Here is a 27,612-nt window from a genome sequence, read left to right on the forward strand (position 1 = left end):
TCTAACACATTCTCAATAAATCACTTATATAAGGTATATTCAATGAGTTTTGATTTATTTCTTTACAAAACAAAAAACCACAAACAAGCAAACAACAGTAGCTTCTAAAAACACTATACATTCCTCCATAACAAAATTACCCCAGCCATTGTACCATCATTCTGACAGCTGGAGTTTTCCAAAAGATGCATTTGTCCATATTTATAGGAGCTGACAGGATTTCAGTTGATTGACTGTGACATTTTGTCTAGACCAGAAGGGCAATGTTTACCACCTAAAATTCACTTAATGGAGCAAGGCAATATTTCATACTTCAAAGGCCAAAAGAATGAAATTATTTCAAAAGATGTACTGCCTTATGTTCTTTTCATGAAACAGTGTCAATTCTTCTTAAACAGGAAAGGCTAAATAATCATAACCAAACACTCCTGTGGATAGATCTTCAATCATTTTGCTTTCCTCAAAAACACTGTTTATTAAATACCATTGTCTGACTTCTATTCCAGAATACATTGAGGTTACAAGTACAAAGATTTGCAGGGAAATATAATGAGAACTAAGTCCACTCAAATTACCATTGGCATTTACGGCTTTTCCACTGGCGATTTTGGAACTCAATGGCAGAAATGTCAAGAAGAGTTTTATCCTTTGCCAAAAGAGAAAAAATATGAGAGGACATGAAAATGAATCCCAGTCAAACTGGGAATGATGGGAGTCTGAACTCTGAATGATGGAGTATGAACTCTGCCTTTGTGCATCTAGATGTCTATTTAGCAACATGGGAAGCATATGCAAAGATACTATTATTCTGACTTTAAAACTGATAACGATTGCTTTATAATTTAATAATAAAAATAATTCCTTACATTTGTGAGGTGGCTTCTCCTTTTAATAAGTGTTTGGAAATATAGTAGTGCCCCTCCACCCTTATCTGAGGTTTCGGTTTCCACGGTTTCAGTTATCCCTGGTTAAGCATGGTCCAAAAACGTTGGCACAATACAATAAGGTATTTTGAGACAGAGAGAGAGAAACCACATTCTCATTACATTTATTTCAGTATATTGTTATAATTGATCCATTTTATTATTGTTGTTAATCTCTCATTGTGCCTAATTTATAAATTAAACTCTATCATAGGTACATATGTGTAGGAAAAAGCATAGCACTGCATATGTGGGGTTCCACACAATCTATGGTTTCAGGCATCCACTGGGGGTCCTGGAACATATCCCCACAGATAAGGGGGAGGGGTACTGTATGTATCAGGGTTATATAGAAGTGTAATTTAAAGGAAATCAAGAGTTAGGAAAAACACTTAAAATATATGCCATACTGTTCAATAATTTAAGAAGTAAAGACATTAGCATTGAATCCTATTCCTACTATCAGTGAATAGTTTACATTTTTAACACAGTTTCTTATTCTATTCTAGTTATTACTGAAAAGTACCATTGCACATACATACCACAGTTTTCCTCATCACTGTCATCGTCACAGTCGGCCTGGCCGTCACATCTTCTGGAAGCCAGAACACACCGTCCTGAGCGGCACTTGAAATGACTAGGTGAGCATTCTATTAAAAACAATATTACTGTTAAAGGGCTGAAAACCCAGAAACATCAGCTAATTTATGTATTTACATGTAGGATGTTGTCAAGGAGCTTTTACTGAAGATAAGGGTGGTCTCTTGCAAAGCAAAATAGCCATTTTGCTTTGGCATTCTTCTGCCTGCCAATCAGCATCTTTCTCCTTTATTCTTGGCCTCATCTCTCTAGATACACAGTTTAACGTCTATGTATTCCAATGATTAATTTTCTTTCCAAATGGGACAACCCAACAATTGCCAGAGCCTGATATGCCTTGTGGAGTCAGTGCTCCTGACTACCTAGCGGCTCTCAACGTGTCAAAATCATTTCTACACCCCCATTTTTCCACCTGGTCCACAATTCCATTTCTGTACTTAATGATCCTATGTTGCCATGGTCCCCAAATGTTTTTTACCTGAAGGAACCAAGGTTTGATGTTCACCTTTGCCTTCAGGATCTCTAGTATAAAAGCATCCATACATAGTGGGTTCTGTGAGTAAAGTACAGTTTAAAAAACACCTGGAGTACTAATTAAACTCATCTCTGAGTTCATTATTTTTAATTTTAAAATGATTTTTTGGGGGGAAGATGGAGCAAGATGGCCAAATAGAAGCCTCCACTAATTGTCCTTTCTGCAGGAACACCAACCTGAACAACATCCACACAAAAAAGCACCTTCATAAGAACTAAAAATCACATAAGCAATCATAGTACCTGGTTTTAAATTCAGATCACTGAAAAAGGCACTGAAAAGGGTAGAAAAGACAGTCTTGAATCACCAACACCACCCCTCCCCCATTCCCAGCAAGAGCTGCATAGCACAGAGAATCTGTGCACTTGTGGAGCGATTGCGGGACTTTGCATTGGAACTCAGTGCTGTCCTGTCACAGCAGAAAGCAACACCAGGCAGAGCTCAGCCAGTGCCCATGCATGGAGGGAACATTTAGACGAACCCCAGCCAAAGGGGAGTCACCCATCCCAGTGGTCAGAATTTAAGTTCTGGCAAGCCTTACCACCACCGGCTAAAGTGTTTTGGGGTCCTTAATAAACTTGAAACGCAGTCTAGCCCACAAGGTCTGCAATTCTTGGGCAAGTCCTGATGCTGTCCTGGGCTTGGAGACAGTGGACTTGGGGGCATGCAACCTAGTGCATGCCGCAGAGTGGCCAAGAGAGTGCTTGTGCCACCCCTTCCCCAACCCCAGGCAGGCACAGCTCGCAGCTCAGAAAGAGACTCCTTTCTTCTGCTTGAGGACAGGAGAGGGGAGAGTAAAGGGGACTTTGTCTTGCAACTTGGATATCAGCTTAGCCACAGTAGAATAGGGCACCAGACAGAGTCCTGTCCTAAGGCCCCCATTCCAGGCCCTAGCTTCCAGACAACATTTCTAGACATATCTTCAACCAAACGGGAACCCACTGCCTTAAAGAAAAGGGCCCAGCCCTGGCAGCATTAGTTACCAGCTGACTAAAGAGCCCCTGGGCCCTGAATAATCAGCAGCAGTACTCAGGCAGTACTTCCTGTGAGCCTTCGGTGAGACTCTGAGATGTGCTGGCTTCAGGTATGACTCAGCACAGTCCCAGCTGTGATGGCTACAGGGAGAAACTCCTGCTTGAGAACAGGAGAGGGAAGAGTAAAAGGGATTTCGTCTTGCAGCTTAGGTACCAGGCTTGGCCACAGCGGGATAGAACATCAAGTGAACTCTTGGGATCCCTAATTCTAAGCCCTGGCTCTTGGATGACATTTCTGGATGTGCGCTGAGTCAGAGGGGAGCCCACTGTCCTGAAGTGAGAGTCCCAGGCCTGGCAGCATTCACCACAGGCTGACTGAAGAACCCTTGGGCCTTGAGTGAACACTTGTGGTATGGTAGTACTTGTCATGGACCTGGGGTGGTAGCGATCATGAGGAGAGACCACTACCACTCTTCCATTACCTGTGTGTGGAAAGGGGAAGAGTGAGAAGAACTTTGACTTGTGGCTTGGGCACCAATACTGCAGAAATTCAAAGGATCATCAGAGGCTACTATGAGCAACTATATACCAATAAATTGGAAAGCCTATGAGAAATGAATATATTCCTAGAAATATACAACCTACTAAGATTGAACCATAAAGAAATCCAAAATCTGAACAGAACAATAACAAGTAATGCTATTTAAATAATAATTAAAAGTCTTTCAGCAGAAAAAAAAAAAAAAAAAAGCCTGGGACCCAATGGCTTCACTGCTGAACTTTGCCAAATATTTAAAGAGGAACTAGTACCAATTCTGCTCAAACTACTCTAAACAATAGAGGAGGAAGGAATACATCCAATTCATTCTACAAAGCCAGTGTTACCATGATACCAAAGCTAGACAAACACATATCAAAAAAAAGAAAACTACAAGCCAATCTCCTTGATGAACATTGACATAAAAGTCCTCAAGAAAATAACAGCAAACTGAATTCAACAACACATTAAAAGGTGTCGTTGACCTTCTGCCATGATTGTAAGCTTCATGAGGCCTCCCTAGAAACCAAGCAGACTCTAGGCCTCCTTTAAAGCCTTCAGAACCATGAGCCAAATAAACCTCTTTATAAATTATGTGATATCAGGTATTTCTTTTTTTTTTTTTTTTTTTTTTTGAGACAGAGTTTCGCTCTGTCACCCAGGCTGGAGTGCAGTGGCGTGATCTCCGCTCACTGCAAGCTCTGTCTCATGGGTTCTTGCCATTCTCCTGCCTCAGCCTCCCGAGTAGCTGGACTATAGGTGCAGGACTTTTTTTTTATTTTTTTTGAGATGGAGTTTCACTCTTGTCGCCCAGGCTAGAGTGCAATGGCACGATCTCGGCTCACTGCAGCCTCCACCTCCCAGGTTCGAGTGATTCTCATGCCTCAGCCTTCCGAGTAGCTGGGATTACAGGCTCCTGCCACCATGCCCAGCTAATTTTTGTATTTTTAGTAGAGACAGGTTTTCTCCATGTTGGCCAGGCTGGTCTTGAACTCCCGACCTCAGGTGATCCAGCCACCTCAGCCTCCCAAAGTGCTGGCACGACAGGCATGAGCCACCGCTCCTGGTGACCATTTAGGATTTACAGGAGTGATGTAACATATGCAAATCAATCAATGTGATACATCATATCAACAGAATGAAGGACAAAAACCATATGATCACTTCAGTTGATGCATTTGATAAAATTCAACATCCGTTCCTGAAAAAAAATCCCTCAAAAAACTGGGTAAGAAGGAACATACCTCAGCAGAATAAAAGCCATATTTGACAGACCCACAGTTAGTATCTAACTAAATGGGGAAAAACTGAAAGCCTTATCTCCAAGATCTGGGACATGACAAGGATACCCACTCTCACCACTGTTATTCAACATAGTAATAGAAGTCCTAGCTACAGCAGTCATAAAAGAGAAAGAAACAAAGGGCATCCAAATTCGAAATGAAGAAGTCAAATTATTCTTGATTGCAAATGATATGATCTTATGTTTGGAAAAACCTAAAAACTCCACCAAAAAGCTACAGAACTGATAAACAAATTCAGTAAAGTTGCAAGATACAAAATCAACATACAAAAATTAGTAGCATTTCTATATGCCAACAACAAAAAATGTGAAAGAGAAACCAAGAAAGTAATCTCATTTACAAAAGCCACAAATAAAATAAAATACCTGGAAATTAACCAAAGAAATGAAAGGTCTCTGTGATAAAAACCATAAAACACTGATGAAACAAATTAACGACACAAAGAATGGAAAGATATTCCATGTTCATGGATTAGAAGAATCAATATTGTTAAACTTTCCATATTTTGTGTATGAGGCCATTCTTGCACTGCTGTAAAGAAATACCTGATACCAGCCAGGCGTGGTGGCTCACGCCTGTAATCCCAACACTTTGGGAGGCCTAGGCGGGTGGATCATGAGGTCAGGAGATCGAGACTATCCTGGCTAACACGGTAAAACCCCATCTCTACTAAAAATACAAAAAAATTAGCCGGGCATGGTGGCAGGCGCCTATAGTCCAGCTACTCGGGAGGCTGAGGCAGGAGAATGGCAAGAACCCATGAGGCAGAGCTTGCAGTGAGCGGAGATCACGCCACTGCACTCCAGCCTGGGCGACAGAGCGAAACTCTGTCTCAAAAAAAAAAAAAAAAAAAGAAATACCTGATATCACATAATTTATAAAGAGGTTTATTTGGCTCATGGTTCTGAAGGCTTTAAAGGAGGCCTAGAGTCTGCTTGGTTTCTAGGGAGGCCTCATGAAGCTTACAATCATGGCAGAAGGTGAAGGGGGAGCAGGCACGTCACATGGCAAAAGCAGGAACGAGAGAGAGAGATAGAGTTGGAAGGAGGCACCATGACCAGATCTCCTGTGAACTCAGAGTGAGAGATGGTTCAAGCCATTCATGAAGGTTCTGCCCCCATGATCCAAACACCTCCCACCAGAGCCCACCTCCACCACTAGGGATTACATCTCAACATGAGATTTGGGTGGGGAAAAATATCCAAACTACATCATTCTGCTCTGCCCCTTCCCAAATCTCATGTCTTTCTCACATTTCAAAATACAATATCCCTTCTCAATTGCTCCCCCAAAGTCTTCACTAATTCCAGCATTAACTTAAAAGTCCCAAGTCCCAAATTCAAAGCCTTATCCCAAATCCAAATAAGTTCCTTCTACCTCTGAGCCTGTAAAATCAAAAGAAGGTATTTACTTCCAAGATACAATGGCTGTACAGGCACTGGGTAAACATTCTTATTTCAAAAGGGAGAAATTGGCTAAAAGAAAGGGGCTACAGGCCCCATGCAAGCCCAAAACCCAGCAGGGCAGTCATTAAATCTTAAAGCTCCAAAATAATCTTGTTTGACTCCATATCCTGCATACAGGGCACACTGGTACAGGGGTGGGCTCCTAAGACCTTGGGCAGCTCTGCCCCTGTGGCTTTCCAGGGTTCAGTCCCCATGGCTACTTTCACAGGTTGTTGAGTGCCAACAGCTTTTCCAGGCAAATGGTGCAAGCTGCCAGTGGATCTACCATTCTGGAGTCTGGAGGGCAGAAGCCTACTTCCCACAGCTCCATGAAACGATGACCCATTGGGGATTCTGTGTGGGGGCTCCAGCCCCACATTTCCCCTCTGCACTGCTCTGACAGATGTTCTCTGAGCCATGGCTAAAGGTAGAGCAGCCTGGATGCAGGAAGCAGTGTCTCAAGGCTGCAATGGGGAGCTGGGCCTGGCCCATAAAACCATTCAGTCCTCCTAGGCGTTAGGGTCTGTGATGGGAGGGGCTGCCTGGGAGATCTCTGAAATGCCTTCAAGGCATTTTTCCCATTGTCTTAGTTATTAGCTCTTTGCTCCCTTTTGGTTATACAAATTTCTCTAGCAATTCAGCCTGCTTGAATTCCTCTACTGAAAAAGCTTTTTGTTTCTTTACCACATAGGTAGGCTGCAAATTTTCCACACTTTTATGCTCTGCTTTCCTTTTAACTATAAGTTCCAACTTTAAGTTATTTCTTTGCTTCTGTATCTGAGCACAGGCTGTTAGAAGCAGCCAGGCTACGTCTTGAACACTTTGTTGCTTAGAAATTTCTTTCATCAGATACCCTAAATTTTCACTCTCAAGTTCCAACTTCAACAGATCCTTAGGGCATAAACAGAATGCAGCCAAGCTCTTTTCTAACACAAGAAATGGGTGAACCTTTGCTCCAGTTCCCAATTAGTTCCACATTTCCATCTGAGATCTCATCAGCCTGGCCTTCACTATCCATATCACTATCAGAATTTTGGTCACAATCACTTAACCAATTTTTAGGAAGTTCCAAACTTTCCCTCATCTTCCTGTCTTCTTCTGAGCTCTCCAAACTCTTCCAATCCCTGCCTGTTACCCAGTTCCAAAGTTGCTTCCACATTTTCAGGTATCTTTATAGCAATGCTGAACTTCTAGTACCAATGTTCTGTGTTAGGCTGTTCTTGTGTTGCTATAAAGAAATATCTGAGACTGGGTAATTTATAAAGAAAAGAGGTTTAATTGACTCATGGTTCTGCAGCCTTTACAGGAACCATGGTGAAGACATCTGCTCAGCTTCTATGAAGGCCCCAAGAAGCTTACAGTCACAGTGAAAAGCAAAAGGGGAGCAGGCACATCACATGATAAAGAAGGAACAAGAGAGAGAGTAGGGGAAGAGGTGCCATGGCACTTTTAAATGACCAGATCTCATGTGAACGCAGAGCAAGAGCTCACTTGTCACCAAGGAGATGACCCAAACCAATCATGAGGGATCTGCCCCCATGATCCAAACACCTCCCACCAGGCCCCACCTCCAACACTGGGGATTACATCTCAACATGAGATTTGAGCAGGGAGAAATATCCAAACTATATCACTATGTAAAGCAACCTATAGATTAAATATAATCCCAATGACATTCTTCACAGAAATAGGAAAAAAGTCCTAAAATTCATATGGAATCACAAAAGACTCAGAATAGCCAAAGCTATCCTGAGCAAAAAGAACTAGAGGAATCACATTACCTGACTTCAAATTACACTACAGAGCTATAATAGCAAAAACAGAATGGTACTAGCATAAAAACAGACACATAGGCTAAGGGAACAGAAAACTGAGAAAAGAGCTCATACATATACAGTGAACTCATTTTCAACAAAGGTTTCAAGAACACACACTGGGGAAAGGACAGTCTCTTCAGTGAATGGTGCTGAGAAAAGTGGATATTCATATGTAGAAGAATGAAATTAGACCCCTATCTCTCGCCATATACAAAAATCAAATCAAAATGAATAAAGACTTAAACCTATGACTTCAAACTATGAAACTACTAGAAGAAAACATTGGGGAAACTTTCCAGTACACTGGACTGCACAAAGATTTCTTATGTAATATCACATGAACACAGACAACCAAAGCAAAAATGGACAAATGCGATTACATAAAGTTAAAAACCTGCAAAGCAAAGGAAAGTGAAGAGACAACTCACAGAATGGGAGAAAATATTTGCAAAATATCCATATGATAAGGGATTCACAACCAGAATATATAAAATGCTCAAACAACTCTATACAAAAAAAGTAATAATCTGATTTAAAAATGGACAAAAGAGCTGAATAAACATATCTCAAAAGAAGACATACAAATGACAAACAGGTGCTCAACATCACTGACTATCAGATAAATGCAAATCAAAACTGCAATGAGATATCATCTCACCCAAATTAAAATGTCTTATATCCAAAAGACAGACAATAACAAATGCTAGCAAGGATGTGGATAAAATGATCCTCACCCACTATTGGTGAGAATGCAAATTAGTACAACCACTAGGGAGAACAATTTGGAGGCTTCTCAAAAAACTAAAAGTAGACCTACTACATGACCCAGCAATCCCACTGCTAGGTATATACCTAAAAGAAAGGAAACCAGTATATAGAAGAGATATCTGCACTCCCATGTTTGTTGCAGCACTATTCACAATAGCCAAGATTTGGAAGCAACCTAAGTGTCTATCAAAAGATGAATGGTTAAAGAAAATGTGGTACATATATGCAATGGATTATTATTCAGCCTTAAAAAAGAATGAGATCCTGTCTTTTGCAACAACATGGATAAAAGAAGACGTCATTTTGTTACCTGAAATAAGCCAGGCACAGAAATACAAACTTTTTATGTTCTCACTTATTTGTGGGAGCTGAAAATTAAAACAATTGAAGTCATGGTGATAGAAAGTAGAGCAATGGTTGCCAGTGTCTGCGAAGGGTAGTGGTGAGGGAAAGCAGAGTTGGTTAATTGGTACAGAAATATAGTTAGATAGAATGAATAAGATCTAGTATTTGATAGCACAACAGAGTGACTACAGTCAACAATAATTTATTGTACATTTAAAAATAACTAAAGGAGTATAACTGGATTGTTTGTAACATAAAGAAAGGATAAATGCTTGGGGTGATGGATATCTCATCTACCTGATATGATTATTATGCACTGTATGCCTGTATCAAAATATTTTAGGTACCCCATACATATATACACCTATGTACCCACAAAAATAAAAGAATAGAAATAGAAAATGACTTCTTTATTTTTAAAATGAATGCAATATCTAACAGATGAGTGCCAAATTCTTCAATGCAATCAAGTTCACAAATTCACTCACCTAAGCAGCCTGATTGGCAACTAAATAGAAAACAAACAAACAAGAAGCCATAGATAGAAGAAATTCAAAAGGTAGCTAACATGTTCATCCATGTTAGATACCCTGCTGTAATTAATTTTAAAATTAACCTTCCACATATTCATCAGGCATCAGGCAGGTTTGATTGTCTGAATTTTCCTCTGGAAATTGACTGCAATCTGTGTCTTCAGGCCACTGTAGGCCCACAATCCCAAGAACAGACTCACAGCGTTCTTTGGAGTGTTCACACAATGCTCTAGATGAATAAGAAAGACAAAACATTAGAAGCAGAAATAGCTCCATCTGAGACAGATGTTATAAATTTATGTCAAGTTTTAATTCTGTGTATGTGGCATGTATTATGGGTGTGTGGATATAAAAGATGCCCATATATATGAAAGGTATTCAGGAAACCAAAATGAGTAATATCTCTGCAAAGATTATACATTCCAGCACCACACTTTCACCAAAAGAAACTTTATTGCAGAAATAGGTCTAAAGATGTTTCCAGGACACAGATTCCCTTCTCCACATTGCCTTTCTCATTCTGTCTTCTGTCTTTGAAGGAGACACATTCTCCAACCATTTGTTCCAAACAGGGAAGTCTCCAACATCACTTTGGATAGTTTGCCACCAAAGTCATTGAATCTATACAACACCCTCATCCTCAGAGATCTCCCCCTCTGCAGACCAGCCCTGTGAGCCATCTCATGTGCCACCTTAGCTTGCCTAAGGCATGGCCTCCCTTACTTCAGTTTCCATCAATATTGGTGAAAAGCTTAGGACTCCTTCCAAACCCACTTATGTTGAGCTCGAGTCGGTTAAAATGCTTGTTTTTTATTTTAAAGAAATGATATACTATTGTATCAGGCGCTTTCGTTGTCCAGAATACTTTTAAGTTAAAGTATCAGCGTGCCTCACAGAAGATTTCTTTACTTCTTTTTTTACTTCTTATGGAAAAAAAATATGATTTTTGTCTTAATATATTACTAAGAAATTAGTTACATAGTTAAAAAAAAAACCTAACCAAAGTAAGTTCCTATGTCAATATACTCTTAATGGACTCAAATACACGCTTACTTATCAAAAGTTTCAAATTTTATACACTAATTCAACCAAGTTCTCATTTTTAAGATAAAATGGGAGACAGATCTTCCAGAAAGGACAGCTCCAGTCTTGCCCAAAACTGGTAAAGAAAGTGTAACAATCAAATGAGGAAGTTTCGGAGAAAGTTCTGTCTAGGTTTAAGTCTAGACAAAGCTCAGCATAACTCAACACTGGTTTAGCCCAGGAATTTGTGGTAAAGATAAAGCCGTGGTATTTCTATATTAGGCCAGGAAAGATAGAAAGTTCAATAGTTGATAACTGTCTGTTGAACTAACTAGTTTTGTTGCAGATTTATAAAAAATGTATATAACTCAATTGCAACGGCTATTTTAAATTAGTCATATGATACTTATTTGTACAAAAGACTATATAGTGCCTGACTCTACCACTTCCAATTTTTTTCTGGAAAATAGAAATTACAACAATATGCAGCAGCACAACTCCAGGGGGTGCTGTTCTTATCATAGTCCTTGTAGTGTTCAGCCATAGGTAGCACCTCTGATGATACACACCTCAAAAGATTATTTTGAATATGCTACAGCATAACAATCCTCAAGTATTTAGCCCATCGTAAGGACTCGATGTTAGATTTTTCAGTCTCATAGCTAAAAAATTCAATGTTAAAATTAATAAATAGACAAAAGCAGACAAAAGCAACTATGTACAGCTTTATGAACTTATTAGCATGTTATTCAAAAATTTCTTATAAAGAAATATCAAAATATAAAATTCATAGTGATAGACACTGAAAATGAAAGATGTATGGGCAAACCTGAAAAAAAGAAATAAAGTTATCTAAAAGAAATTTACCAAAATTTTGATTGAACAACACTTCAGGATCATCCTTGTCTTATGCATTTTAATATGGAACTTAAGCCCTGAAATTATAAATTATATCTGGATATAAATTCACATTTATATTTACAGCAGAAAATGCTGCTTTAGGGAAATTTTTATCTACATGTGAAAATAAAGTCAAATGCCAGAAATTGTTAAGTACTATTAAAAGAAATTATTCACTATCACTGACCTTGCTTTGCAAAAGTGAAGTAAGATTTAGAAACAGCTTTTTAACATAAAATTGGTAGATGTTTTATTAGAGATACTTTTAAAAGTACTTAGCAGAAATTTTCAGATATTTTTCTACACAAGCTAACATTTAGTTTTATTCTCTCTATTGGTATAATTTGTTCAGTTCCCCCAAGTCATTTTGAAATTTTATTATTTCCTGTCCTGTCTCTATAGATGCCCTTACTTTGTTATCCATTTGGTATTCAGCATATAATTTATTGTTTTCTCTTCTGTCCACTATATTAATAGTACTGCTTTTTAAAAAAACTCTGCATGACTTCTGATCTCAACATATGGTTTCTGCAGTTGCTACTCACATTTAGGCTAGCACATTTATATATCCACCCCTTGAGGGAAAACAGCACTGAAGAGAGTAGCAACTCACTTCTGAGAGTCATCTTGTGTATGCAAACCCTCTGACTACAATGCCTAACACATGGCACAGCAAAGGGACAGACTGCCAAGAAGCTATTGTGTTCCTGTGCTATCATCATAGCTATTGTCCATTCAGGGTTCATTACAATGAATCAGAAGCACTTTACATTCATTTGATCTCAAAACAATACACCCCAACAACCATTACTCTCCTTATTCTACATGTAAAGGAACCCAGGCTGAGAGAGACTCAGGAATTTGTCTAAGGGCTACCTAGAAACTAGAGAAGGGTCAAGATTTTAACCCAAACATGGACTCTGAAACAATACTCTTGACACTAGAATATCACTCATATTCAAAGTCCAAGCTACGCTCCTGAAATAGCACATCTTATTTCATTCAAACAGGCAGAGAAATGTCAGCGATGTCCATCGCTGTCCAATCTGTGAGTCTGGTACTATGTTTTCTTGTGTCATATCTCTAACAAGTGCTGTCAGAGTGCAGCATTTTAAACACATCAGTGTTGCCAGAAAGAGGCAGATATATCCCTTTTCTACTGTCATACTTTTTTAAAAAAATGGCTTTTTAATACAACAGAGTGAAATATCTGCGAATTTATTTGATTAAAACACATAAACTATCATCAAAGGACGTTCACAGCTCCCTTGTTTGGTACTTCGTTAATGAATTCTGACTCAAATATTCATTTTACAACTTCTACTTCTTTGTCTCACTTGTTAAATATAAGGTATTTGATAAATGCAGAGCTCCTTAGGGAAATTTACTTTGTCCAAACTCAACTAAGTCTTCACCCCTTGGTTCTTCCTGAGGCAAAATAAGGGACTGGGGGAGATCCCATCATATTACCTGCAAGGGGGGATACGCTGGCCTGTATTCACATCACATTTTGGTACCAAAATGGTGCAAGCAAAGAACATGAGGTATTTATAACAGTTGGTTTGAACAAGTGCAGGGAAAAGAGAAGACTCCCAGCTGATGGATGCTTCCTTTTGAGTCCTGTGGCCAAAGTAATTTGGATAACTTGTACTGTTGTAGGGCAAATTCATGCAGAGTTCCAATGTAATTGGTTCACATTGACCTAACAAAGAAACATACACACAAATATTTTTAAATTTCACATACAAAAACAACTTCTTTAAGTTTTACAAACTTGAAGTCTATTTTATTCTTTCTTCAGAGTAGCTAAGACTAGAATGCCAGTAGTATGTAATACTTTTTATGGATATTGAAAATAAGTAAGTTGATTAGTGAAGTGCCCTGGCAACTAAGATTCATTTCTGTATATGTAGTTGCTAGCAGTGTGACAACATCATGCTTTAGAAAGTCCTTCCTCATTTTTTCCCTTGGCTCAACTTATCTAAAGATGACTCTCTTTCATCATTCCTTTTATTGACTCCAATTCATCTTCTTCTTCTGATTTACTCATTACTACTAAAATAGGATAGCCCCATCATCTTCACTGTCACTAAACTAATTAATGAATTTGATTAAATAGGCAATTAGATAACTTCTGTCTATATGTTTTATTGTTGATTAATGTGTTTAAATATAAGGCTACAAGATTTCAGGGCAAGAGGAGGCTCAGATCTGTTGGATACTTCTTGCTAATAAGACAAAATCCAAACCCCTTAGCTTGAAATCTGAGGCTATTTTATACTTCAACCCTAGCCTAACTCTTGAGCTTCATTGCCTGTGATTATCCAATCAACAGTATCTCTGCTGTAATAAATTCTATTCCATCATGACACCAGATATTTTAAGAATTGTATGTCTTTATGCACCCTGTTTGCTCCTCTCTTACCTCTTTTTTTGTAACATGCTCATAATTATTTTCCCAAAGGTGGTCATGGTTCTAGCTGCCAGGTGCATACGGCACTGGCTGCCTGGATTAACCCTTTCCCATCTTCCCCACCAAGCTAACTCCTCTGTGGTCTGGAAGACTCAGCACAAATACCTCTTCCAGGAAACCTTCCTGGCCAACCACTCTTCCCATTACTACTTCCAGAATGAGTCTTTTGTGAGTGCAATAGCATCTTAGGCACATACCCACCATATGCTCATTGCATTCTGCCATATTCTTTATTTACTTACTTGCCTCCCCTACACAATCCTGAGATTTTTGTGAAATGAGACTTTATCTCTTGATCTCAAAGTCTACACCTAGCACAGTGCCAGAATGAAGGGAGGAAAATGTATCAGGGACTATCCTAGGCACTATAAATGTAAGAGTAATGGGAAATATTGTCTCTGCCACTGAGGAACTCCACAATCTCGATAGGAAAAAGGATGCACGTGCTGATAGCTGTAGTAGAATGTGAACAGGGTAGGATAGAGTTTGCATGAACTGAACATTTGTGTATCTCCATTCATACGCTGAAACTCTAACCTGCAATGTGATAGTATTTGGAGGTGGGGCTTTTGGGAGGTGATGAGGTTTCAGTGAGGTCTAGATGAGGGTGGCATTTATATGGGATTAAAGTCCTTATAAGAAGGAGAAGAGACTAAAGCTCTCTCTCTCTCAGCCATGTGAGGAAACGCAAGAGGGCAACTGTCTGCAAATCAGGAAGCAGCCTGTTACCAGAGACCAAGTCTGCCAGCATCCTGATCCTGCACTTCCAGCCTTCAGAACTGTGAGAAATAAATGTTTGTCATTTAAGTCACCCAATCCATGGCATTTTATTGTAGCAGCTTGAACATACTAAGACAGACATATTGAACAAAATGCTAGAGTCCACAGGGAAAAGGTAGTGCAAGAGTGAACTGGGAAGCCCTCTGATATGGTCTGGCTGTGTCCCACCGAAATCTCATCTTGAATTGTAGCTCCCATAATCCTCACTTGTTGTGGGAGGGAGCCAGTGGTAGATCACTGAATCATGGGGCAGTTACCCCCATACTGTTCTCATGGTAGTGAATAAGTCTCACAAAATCTGATGATTTTATAAGGGGTTTCCCCTTTCACTTCGCTCTCATTCTTCTCTTGTCCGCCACCATGTGAGACGTGCCTTTTACCTTCCACCATAATTGTGAGGCCTCCCCAGCCATGAGGAACTGTAAGTCCATTAAACCTCTTTCTTTTGTAAATTGCCCAGTCTCGGGTATGTCTTTATCAGCAGCATGAAAACAGACTAACACTCCTTCCAGTGATAAATGTGGTTTGGGCAGCTTTGGGGTAATACAGCAGAGAGGCTCCCAGCTCTTGCTCTCTGTTTGCAGTAGATATGCCACATTCCCTGCGGGGAGAGGCAGGCAAGCAAGTGTCCTGGTAAAATTCGCCCAGGCAGACCAAAGACTCCATGCCTTATTGAGAGTGATTATTCAAATTAAATTTAATTATTTGACTAAGAAGTGGTATCCATGCAAATAGATTCGCAATAAGGACTGGGCTGAAATATTAAAACATCTCCAGGACTACTTCTTAATTTAAAGAATCTGAGGGTATCACAGATATTATATTTATAAGGAGGCTGATGTTGGCCTGATAAAAAAAAAAAAAGATGCATGAAGTGCAATATGACTCTCAGTTTCCTGAAGAAGACACAACACTGAAAGGTTGGCATAATCTTGAGGATGAGTCAGAGTGGAGAGAAGAGTAGACGGAAGAGGTTTGGGGTTGGTCGGTTCAGTTTTTCCTTTCCTGTGATTTGTGAAGGAGGGGTCGGACATTATGGACTAAATGTTCGTGTTCCCCCAAAATTCATATGTTGAAATCCTAACCTCAATGTGGTGGTATTAGGAGGTGGAGGCTTTGGGAGGTGATTGAGTTATAAGGGTACAGCCCCCAAGAATGGGATTAGTGCCCTTATAAAAGGGACCACAGAGATCTCTCTTGCCCTCTTTTCACAGTGTGAGAATACAGTGGAAAGTCAGCCATCTGCAGCCCAGAAGAGGGTCCTCACCAGAACCTGACCATGCTGGCAACCTCATCTCAGATTTCCAGCTTCCAGAACTGTGAGAAATAAATGTCTGTTGTTTATAAGCAATAATGATTTGTTATAGCAGTCTGAAGTAAGAAGTAACGTTTAAATATTTTGTTACAAGATTTAAAAATGCATGTTTTTCATAACAATAAAAACGCTACAAAGATGCAGAAAGAAAAAGTTCAACATCTCTCCACTCCCCTTTCTGTTACCTTCCCTGCAAGCCAACAGAAGGCTTTGAATGCTTCCATGCCTTTCCCTTGCTCACATTTATCCATACATGCCTTCGCACACTTAGACAGGGATTTGTGTTTGCTTTTGCCAAAGCAGAAGCATACCATTCCTATCACCCTTCAATTTGCTTTTGTTGCTTATTTGTCATGACCGTCTTACAAGTCAGCACATGCAGCTCTAACTCTATGCTTTTTTCCTGATGTCTTTAATATACTTAAAATTTTACACAATTGGTTCATTTACAGATATTTTTGATGCAGTCCTTTCTTTCCTTATGCATACCCTCCCTTTCTTTCTTTCTACCACCCCATCAAGGTTTAACTTTTTATTGATGTATTTCACCGAAGATGATTAATAGAACATATCACATGAATAATTTTTCTCTTTTTTATGTATGGAGAATGTATCACTTTTGATTTGGGTTAAGATATAACTTTTAAGTGTTTAGGAGCCAAGGAAAAGGAAAGGATTAAGTAATGATCATATATTATTCTGTAGATCTTTATTGAATGCGGTAAGGTTTATTGGATCTTGAGTTTTATTCCTTCAAAGGCATTCTTCACAGAATGCTAAGCAAGATAAACTGTCAAAATACCTGTCAACCCCAAATTCTATGATTTATGATATCAATAAGCTTTTTTATCTTAAGTATTAGGCTCATGTGGGAGCCTGATTTAAAAATCGCCACTAGAGGGAGATCGCATCACAAACGTGAGGATATTTTAGGGCCGCAGAACTGTGCTTCTGATGTAAGTTTGATGTAGTACCCAGTACGGTGTCCTGAACACAGATGAGGTTTAATAAAGATCTGTCAAAAAAAAAAAAAAAATCCTGATGGAATCTCAATGGTATTCCACTTTTCAAAGTCTGTAACAAGATTCGTTCAATTCAACCTAAAGATGGGATCGTTAACTCAATGGTGTTATATCTTTATGATGTGATACTCTGAAGTTACTAGAAATCATGTATTAAGCGATGGTCATTTACATGAAAAATGTGACTTTTCTACATCTAGTTGCATATATAATAATATTCAAAAATTCATCTTTGCCTCAAACTCTAAATCCCTCTTTAACATTATTATTTTTAATAGTTTGATATTATTTTAAGGTGAACATCCTTATAACTACCTCCCAGGTCAAGAAACTGAACTCAGGCAGACACCGCAGAAACCTTCCATATACCTTGTCTCATCTCAAACATCTCACTTCCTTGCTCTTCTATATATATATATATATAAAATATATATATAATATATATATATATATTTTTTTTTTTTTTGAGACGGAGTCTTGCTCTGTCACCCAGGCTGGAGCGCAGTGGCGCGATCTGGGCTCACTGCAAGCTCCGCCTCCTGGGTTCGCACCATTCTCCTGCCTCAGCTTCCCGAGTAGCTGGGACTACAGGTGCCCGCCACCACGTCCGGCTAATTTTTTGTATTTTTAGTAGAGATGGGGTTTCACCATGTTAGCCAGGATGGTCTCGATTTCCTGACCTTGTGATCTGCCCACCTCAGCCTCCCAAAGTGCTGGGATTACAGGCATGAGCCACTGCGCCTGGCTTCTTTATAATTTTATTACCTAAGTGTGTACCACCCCTGGATATTGTAATTTAGCCTTGCCCATTTTTTGAAACTTGTCCTGTTTTTTAAGTCTCTCATAGTCTTTGGGTTCCTCCTGCATTCCTTTGTTTTTCTTTATAATTTAACTATGGAAGAACCCAGACATTTGACTTGTAGGGTATACCAGCTTTTGAATCTTGCTTATCGCACACTCCTGGTGAAGTTAAACATGTTCCCCATTCTCTCTATTTCCGAACCTCGGCAGCTGCATCAACGAGAATGGACTGGGCTTCATTCCATTGGTAAGACTAGAGGTGGCTGAGCTGTTCTTTCACCAGAAGCCACATCATTCTGATTTCCCTCTTTTTGTGATGTTAGCAGCTGTAGACGCTCCATGTCTTCACTCATTAATTCAATGTGTTACCAAATGGTAATATTCTATTCAATCTTTTTTCACTTATTAGAAAATGCACATGGAGATGCTTTTGTAAATACATCATTCCTCTCTTCCACTATTTGCTCCTAAGGACAGAAGTCTGTAACCATTACAGTGATTGGCTTCTCTAACACATGACTACACCATTTACTCCTACCAACTGAAGCTTGCAAAGAGAGAGCAGGAAATTGCTAGACCCTTAGGGAATTATTCAAAAAGCAAACCTGTTCATTTCTTCCTTGGTGTTGAATAAGAGGGGAAAATGCACGAGTAAGCTTAGAACTAAAGGTTGACAAACACTGTGGGAGGCTTGAGACAGGGCCTGGGACGTGACAGCCATGCCTGGATTTCACAGCCATGATCAGCATGGGCACAGGGAGGCAGGAGAGACATGCCCAGGAGTCACTTTTGCAGGTTCTCCCCATTGTCTGGATTGCATACCACAAGGGAGAAGTGATGGATTGGTCCCTCCACACCAGAATGAGGGGAATGGCATTCCTGCTCCTACCCTCAAAGGCAAGGACACATCTGTATTTTGCCTCCCAACATGGCACAGAAATGTTAAAGATGCTGGGTTGTGACTGGACATGGCAACACAGGCTGCTAAAAGCTATTTCTTGAAATAACTATGTATCATAAGAAATGCGGTTTTTAGGCTTTTTAAAAAAGCTGTAGGCACTTCTGTGAATTTAAAATAAGTTTCTCCACTGAAAAATGCACATGGGAATACACAAACCTTTTCATATTCTATTTCAGAGTTCTCACATACCCCTGCAGCCCAGTCATAAATAGGCACTAGAGCAATACATTCTCAACTTTGGCTATACATTGAAGTCATCTGTAGAATTAAAAAATACTGATGACTGGGTCCCACCCAGTATATCTTTAGGGACCATTAGAATATCACATAATATTTTATGGGATGGCAAGAATCAGAGTCTTCAAGGACAAGAATCCCGGCAACTCCAGTGAGAGGCTGTCTCCACCAGGCAGAATATCTACTACATTCTCCAAACTCACGTTTTCCTTTGGCATCAAGCAAACTAAGAAATTACTGTTCAGTTGTGCCTCAGAAGCTGAGTAATACTAGTCTCTGATAGTGGTAAACATCTTCAAGTAATGAACCGTATTTTCAAGTGTATGAAGGATTTTCTGAGATGCCACTTGTTTGTCTTTACAGAGACCTAAGTACGCATATATCATCTTGAAGTTCTTTGAAAGATCAGGAATAACATCTTGACTTTCAACTGCAAGTTAGGCACATATGCCTTTTTTTTTTTTTTTTTTTTTTATTGAGACGGAGTCTCGCTCTGTCACCCAGGCTGGAGTGCAGTGGCACGGTCTCGGCTCACTGCAACCTCTGCCTCCCAGGTTCACGCCATTCTCCTGCCTCAGCCTCCCAAGTAGCTGGGACTACAGGTGCCCGCCACCATGCCCGGCTAATTTTTTTTTGTATTTTTAGTAGAGACGGGGTATCACCACGTTAGCCAGGATGGTCTCAATCTCCTGACCTCATGATCCACCCGCCTTGGCCTCCCAAAGTGCTGGGATTACAGGCATGAGCCACCACGCCCAGCCTACGTGCCGTTTTTAATAACACAGGAGTAATGAGGGCAAGTGGCTAGCCTAGTGCCTTTTACTCAGAAGAGAGCGTGTGCAAACGTTTGCTGAATATATGTGGAGAGAAGTTGGCAAGAATATACATGATGAATGAGGAAGCTGGTGACAGTGAGACACTACGTAAAATGAGTGTATTTAAAGAGCTTAAAGAAAACAACAGTGTAGAATATATCAGTGGGAAGATGACAATATGTTCTCCCACACTGAAAAGTGACTTCTAGGAAGCTAGAAGCCTGTCTCCTTTCTCCACCACTAGAAAGCCCAGCGCCCATCCCAATGCTTGGAACATCATGTACACACTACAAATATTGGTCAGCTCTATGAGCCAAGAGTTATCCAGTTGCCTTTCCTACAACTTATTCTTTTGACAGGAGACAATATATTTTAAACATTTAAAATTTGAAATATTTCAAATATAGAGAAAATAGGATAACATACACCCAGTTACTTCCTACACAAATTTGACACAGGCTAACATTGCCTTTTCTACATTTTTGAGTCTAATAGTAAGTGTCATTCCATGTCAAACAACCCCCAAAACTTTAATAATAAACACATGTCTTTGAGACGACACTGTCACTATTCAAATTGAAGGTGAAGTAAAGAAATAGCTCTGAAAATTTTCCACGGCAGATTGAGAGATGAGTAAAATGAAACAATGGAAACAGTGGCCCAAATATGTTACACGTGTGTGTGTGTGTATATATATACACACATATATATGCATATCTATCGATATGTTCTATTTAAATCAGTTTCTATTTAAATCAGTTTAGAGGAAGTAAAATGGCAGTTTGAGTGTGTCGACTTTGTGGCTTGACTAATATCTACTGTTCTCTCATATGGGAAATGGAGGAGGGGTGGGCATGTGCTTCCAGGCAAAGAGTTATTAAATGCCACAGTCAATCCTGTCAGTCTGGGTTTTTAATTAGCTGCCTGCCTACACCCCCTTCCCAGCCTCCTTTTTTCACCCCCTTGAGACTCTGTAACAGTTACAGAGGTACTCACCATAAGCTCTACAGTGACCCAGAAAGGTCACCAGGTAAAATTAGGACCACAAAACTGCAGCAAATGCAAGGACGGAGCCTTTCAGCATCCCAGCTTCCAAGGGCCTTGGACTGAGAGGACATGTGTTAAGAAGTAATACCCTGGCTGGGTGCAGTGGCTCGCGCCTGTAAGGCCAGTGGATTACTTGAGGTCAGGAGTTTGAGACCTGCCTGGCCAACATGGTGAAACTCCATCTTTACCAAAAAATAAATAAATAAATGAATAAATAAATAAATAAATAAATTAGCTGGGCATGGTGGTGTGTGCCTATAATCCCAGCTACCCGGGAGGCTGAGGCAGGAGAATCGCTTGAACCTGGGAGGCAGAGGTTGCAGTGAGCCAATATCGTGCCACTGCACTCCAGCCTGGATGACAGAGCCAGACTCTATCTCATAAAAAAAAAAAAAAAAAAAAAAAAGGAATACCCTCTTGCCAACTGAAAACTGACTGACCTGCTTCTAAATTTCTAATCCCAACCTGAAAATGCAGCAAAAAGTTCATTAGAAAAAGTGAAAGAAGTGAGTATAACATGAAAACAGAGGCCAAGAGTCAGAAATCATTACTAGAAATCAGTCGCTGGGGATTTTCTGATTCAATTTTCCATGAGAGTCCACACGGTGCTCTTTCACTTCCGCCCATTCTGTCTTCCCCAAATAACTCCTCCTCCTGAAAGTCATTTTAGAGCCACCTGCTTACACCATTTGGAGCTGTTACACTGTCACCAAAACAAATTAGCCTAATGGTTCCAAAACCATTATAGGTCATCAGAGTTCCTGGAAAGGCGAGAATAAATTTCATTAAAAGAACCGACTGCCTGTAATCCCAGCACTTTGGGAGGCCCAGGCAGATGGATCACTGAGGGTGTTTAGCGCCTGTAATCCTAGCTACTCTGGAGGCTGAGGCAGAAGAATCACTTGAACTCGGAAGGCAGAGGTTGCAGTGAGCCAAGATGGTGCCACTGCACTCCAGCCTGGGCGACAGAGTGAGACTGCGTCTCAAAAAAAAAGAACAGACTGCCAAAGTTGTATGTGGCTATTTCTATGAACTTCATATTTGCTTCTTGGTTAAAGTTTCCATTTTTGAAGCTGTGCTTTAGAAAGGAAGAAAGATAGCATCTGCCTACAGATGGAGCCAAGAAAATAATACAGAGAATTAATGCTGAGTTGAAAGTAATGGTAATGATATTAAGCAATGTGGATTTATAGTCGTTCACAATGACACATTTGTTTCTGATTGAAGTTAATTAAGACCATTTGGTTTCTTTACTGCTACCACATGTGACCTTTTAAAAAGAAAAAGAAAATAGGTAGCCTTTTTTGGAGGGATTCCAGACTTCGGTATTTGAATGTCAACGCAGAAGAAAAATGCTGAATGCATGCCCTGACATGGCTATTGCATTTATCAGCTGTTGTACTTACTACAGTTATTCAGACTGTTGTTCGGGTCACAGAGAGAGCTACCACCACATGAATCAAGGCAGGGATTGTAGACGCATCTTTGGTCTCCTTCTTGACATGGAGTCTGAACTACAGAGGGAGGAAAAAGCACATTGGCTTTCATCATCTACAAATTCCTTACCTAAGGATCTAAAAGATCAGGAATGTCTGATGGAGCTGAGGAATAACACAACTTTAATTTCCTTCCAATTTCTCCAGAAGTATTGAACATACGTTGAATAGGTGCTTTCTGGATTCATTTTCTTGGTAATTAAATACAATCCAGGTATTCCAAAATAGGAATGAAGAAATAAGAGACAAACTACACTAAAAACAGGTGGTTGTTGCATTTAATGGAAAAAAAATAGTGTTTTCTTTTTACATGGGTGCCAACACTTAATTACAAAATAAAATTCAAGAGATTTGAGGGACAGAGAACGTTATAAAAATCTTGAAATTCTGAATATTAAGTGACACTTTTTTAAGACTCATTTGCTCCCAATTCTAGTCTCCCTCTAAGGAAAATGCTTTCTCTCGTAATAAAATGGGTATCAACACCAATACAATAAGGATACTTTATCATAATACAAGTGTTATGCAGCCGTTATCCATATTTTCAATATGTCCTTGGAAAGTGTCATCAGCCTAGCTGTCATGACTTGAGAACTGGGTTTCTTGTTTCTAAGTGAATGAGAGCAGTAATATCAGTGTTTGCCCTAATGATTTTTCCTTAAGGTAGGCAGAGAGGAAACTGCTTTTCCCATTGATTTCCTGGCCATTTGTAGATTAAATGGAGAGGGTAATAAATTACTGCCCATTCTATCTCTCCCCCATTATGATCAATTACCTTCAGGCATGTCATCTGGAATCTAGTCAACCTTGCAAGGCACTTTTAAGTATAAATAATAGTATGTGTGTATATATAATCATTCTTACCTACAATTCTAAGATGATGTTTATTATACTGAAATATTTATCCTTTCCAGTACCACTAATGTGCAAATTAATACACAAAGCCTTGCAGAAAAGAGATGTCACTCTTTTTTTAATGTCAGCAGGGTCAAAATTTTTTCTCAAAGCAAACCTAAACAATTCCTGTGAGTTTAGGCTCTTGAGGAGATTTTATTGACATCATGCATTCATTATTTTGGCAAATATTAAGTGCATGCCATGTGACTATCTATGCGACAAGCTAGGCACTGAGCATTAAAAGATAAAAGGGCATGATACCCCCTGGGAAGTGGCTTGTGCTCTGATAGAGGTATCATCCTGAACAAAACCTTCTGATGCTGTGTGATCACTGCTTTATGGAAGGCATATTTATTTTTACTTATTTATTTTTTCATAGGGATGGGGGTCTCGCTATATTGCCCAGGCTAGTCTCAAACTCCTGGTCTCAAGTAATTCTCCTGCCTCCGCCACCCAAAGTGCTGGGATTACAGGCATGTGCTACCACGCCCAGCTAAAATACATTTAAAGAGCAATAGAAGCCAATGAGACCAGTATGGGGAAGTTTCTCCAAGGACTTTTCCAAGTCATGGTAAGAGGAAAGGATGGGTTTCCCAAGCCAAAAAACAGCACATGCAAAGGCCTAGAATAGGGAAGTGCACAGGTCAAAGTAAATGGGGCTTCAACCACTGAGAAAGGTGCTGAGAGAGGCTAGACAGGTAGGCAGGGACAGAGCCTGAAGAGTTTCAAAGGCCTAACTCTTCAGCAAGACCCAAAGTCTCAGGAGAAGCGGCCCCTGCTTCCACTTCCAGCTCTGTCTAGCAGAAGAACAAACCTGCAACCCGCGCTGACAATTACGTAGTATTTAGTACCAGGCCCCCTTTCGTTCTCAGCTCTCTAATCACAATGGCCTGCCTTCTCTCATGGTCCTCCTACACGTGCCTTGCACCTTCCCACCACAGGAATTTTGGTCAAGCGGTGCCTTGTTTCTCAATTGCTTTTTCAAGCCCCATTCTTTTCGGTTAACCCCACTCACCCTTCAGTTCTGAGCTCCAGTATCTCTTCCTCAGGGAAGCTTTGTCTGAGGTGCTTTACCAGGGCATGCACCCTATTAAAGGCACCCAAGCACCCTGAATTTCCCTTCTTAGCCTCTGTTGCTGCATGGTTAGGCATTGACTTGCATAATTCGTAGCATGCCTATGTCCCCCAGGAGTCTGCAAGCTCCATCAGCTCTTTTGCTTACCACTGAATTCCCAGGGGATGGCCACATATAAACACCACAATATACATTTTTAAGTTGAATCCATTAGAGTGAACAATATAAAAATACTAAAATTTTACTTTTAAATCTGTTTTATCATATGACTTTCTTACATCTCACACATGTAAGGAAATAATCTACAAAGCCTGCCATTTCATCATGAAAAATCCAAAATTATTTCAGAGTTGAATTATACAGAAAGAAGAGTTTGATGCAAATGGAAGTGCTCGGTTGATATGCTCACAATAAATTATGTTTAATAAAGGATTTCATTCTGAATTTAAAAACTGGTAAAACAAAGCACTCTTTATATATTATTTTCATGTAATAAGTCTGTGACTGAAAAGCTCTCCCTTTAGGTCTTGGGCATTTTTCCATTAAAGTTATTCTAATGATCAATATGCATTACGACAAAACTAATTTATCTGTAGGTGACCAGTCTCATTGGCTGATTATGAATATACCTAGCCCAAGATATGCTTTAATGTAGTAGCCATGTAATAAAAGCTCACATATATTGAGTTTTTGCCATGTGCCAACACTATGAAGTAGTTACCACTATTCTGAGTGTACAGACACACAAACTGAGACCTAAAAGGGATGTAAATATCTTGCCAAAAGTCACCATATAGTAAGTAGCAGACCGAGGCTTGATCCTGGGTATCAGGGCTGCAACAACCATGTTCTTAAAAACTAGGCTGTGCCTGTGTAGTATAAACAAATGTGATTTTTGAGTCTAGGCATATTCTTCCCTGGACCCTACTGAGAGGCTTCCACACACACTGGAACTTAAAACAATCTGTGTAGAACTTTCTTTTCTGACAGAAATAGTTACATTTAGAAAACAATTTATTGGATCTAGTTTTTCTTTTTGAGATTCACACACAGATATCAAATCCTTTTAAAGTGTATTGCTGGGTAATAAGAGGCATTAAACTGCTTCTCTGAACATGATTATTTTAGGAAGACATTACATTTCCTTTCAGAAGCCAATTTCTTCTCACTGGAATCTAATCTGATTTAATTGGATGCTATACACTAAACTTCTCTCTTTATCACGGCTTTCCCCATAGAACAGTTAAGTGAATCTGACCATGCTGTTCAGGTGTCTCACCTGAGGAATGATTTTCAGTGTAAGTTGCTTGAGAATTACGTTTAGCACAAGAAAGTGTTTCCTGGCTGACTAAGGCTGTGAGGACCACTATGTTAGGCAATCTGGGATTATTTACATGGGAATTCTACTTAAGCAACTTCAGATGTGTTCCTTTGTTCCCAACAAGAGGACCACCAGTAAAGGAATGTTCTGGGGTGGTGGAACACACTTACTGACACTGCAGTTCTCCTCATCACTCCCATCCTTGCAGTCCTCGTCGCCATCACATTGAAACGTGCTGGGGATACATTGTCCATTTCTGCATTCCACCAGACCCTGGCTGTGACAGGCTAGGAAGGGCCAGACCAATATTCACTTTATTTATTTATTCTTATCTCTCAATCTGCACATCAAATAAACAACAGCCATTTATCAAGCATCGCTAAGAAACAGGGTGTTCTGCACACACAAATGAACATATCATTGATTTCATTTCTAGAATTTTTCCTACCTTATTCAACAGCACTTACCAAAAATTAACTTCTTCTTGAGAACTGCGCGATTGTTTTTAGTGATGAAAGTATCATGGTCCTACTTACTAATAAAAATGACAATTTGTAAAGGGTTCATTATATGGCAAGAGCTGTGCTAACTGCATTGTATATATAATCTCAAATTCTCACAAAAATCTTGTAAAGTAGATATTATCATCTTTGTTTTACAGATGAGAAACTAAAGTTTACAGAGCATAGTACTTGCTCAAAGTCCCATGGCTAAGAGCTACAGCCAGAATGTGAAGGCAAGCTTTTTGCACTCTCAGCCCAAATATTTCATTATTTATCTACTTGACCTCATAAGCCAACAAAATAGTATATGAGAAAGAACTCGCATAGTAACTAACATATAATAAACACTTTATTTCAACACTTGTTTATGACAACTGATATTTGAAAGGGATGGCCTAACATCCATTAACCTTCTAATTCCTATGGGTTCTCTAAATTCTATACCTATTGTCTTTTAGAGTATCGGAAACCCATGGATCATGTGACCTCAGCCTTCACTGAATTACTAATATTATGACCTCTCTGTTCTTGAGTCAAGACTCCACACCAGAAGTGTTCTGCCTGAGCACCATGTCCTTGCTTCTCCAAGATCTAGTGAGATACAGTCCACTCTGTTCCACTGTGTCCACTAGGCAAGGACTCAGAGGACATTCTACTTCAAATCCATTTCAGGGAAGAGGAGAGCTACGCATTGTGACTTTTTATATGACTTTTCTTATGTCAAAATAAAAACGATGTAATCCACATTTCTATTTTTGCCTCAAATTATAAGCCAATTAAATATTCAATCTCGTATATATAATCAACTTTCTTAATTTTACTAGACACAAAAAGATGAAATGAAAAGTATAATTAATTCAAACCTGCAAAAGAACATATCACATTAACTCTTTCAGGTCAACTGCACTCTCTCTTAACACCTGACAGCTTCTATTCAATCATATATATTATTCTCTAATGGATATAGTATATTTTCCAGGGGGAAAAAGTGTTAAGAGCCATACTTGTCATTAGTTTGAAGTATAACAACTGTCTGAAGATTTTCATTCACTCAGAAACACAACAGTCTATAAATTTATATTACTACTACGTTCTCTGTCTCTCTTTTTTTTTTTTTAAAGATGGAGTTTCACTCTGTCGCCCAGGCTGGAGGGCAATGGCTTG

The 27,612-nt window shown here is 39.5% G+C and overlaps 1 protein-coding gene across 5 annotated transcripts in view; it reads right to left on the reverse strand.

Moving 5' to 3' along the window:
- CORIN (corin, serine peptidase) overlaps positions 1 to 27,612 on the reverse strand; it is a 269,106-nt gene that overhangs the window by 58,363 nt on the left and 183,131 nt on the right. For 3 of the 5 annotated variants that reach the window (XM_063723400.1, XM_024245732.3, XM_063723402.1), the window contains 5 exons: positions 26,116 to 26,232; positions 22,563 to 22,670; positions 13,176 to 13,407; positions 9,866 to 10,011; positions 1,466 to 1,573 (listed from right to left, as the gene is read on the reverse strand). In XM_063723400.1, coding sequence (XP_063579470.1) covers positions 1,466 to 1,573; positions 9,866 to 10,011; positions 13,176 to 13,407; positions 22,563 to 22,670; positions 26,116 to 26,232 — 711 coding nt within the window. The remainder of the gene's footprint in view (positions 1 to 1,465; positions 1,574 to 9,865; positions 10,012 to 13,175; positions 13,408 to 22,562; positions 22,671 to 26,115; positions 26,233 to 27,612) is intronic. The other 2 variants (XM_063723401.1, XM_063723399.1) reach the window with 1 other exon arrangement.

The sequence above is a fragment of the Pongo abelii genome, chromosome 3 (assembly GCF_028885655.2).
Source record: "Pongo abelii isolate AG06213 chromosome 3, NHGRI_mPonAbe1-v2.0_pri, whole genome shotgun sequence".
Classification (NCBI taxonomy): Eukaryota; Metazoa; Chordata; class Mammalia; order Primates; family Hominidae; genus Pongo; species Pongo abelii.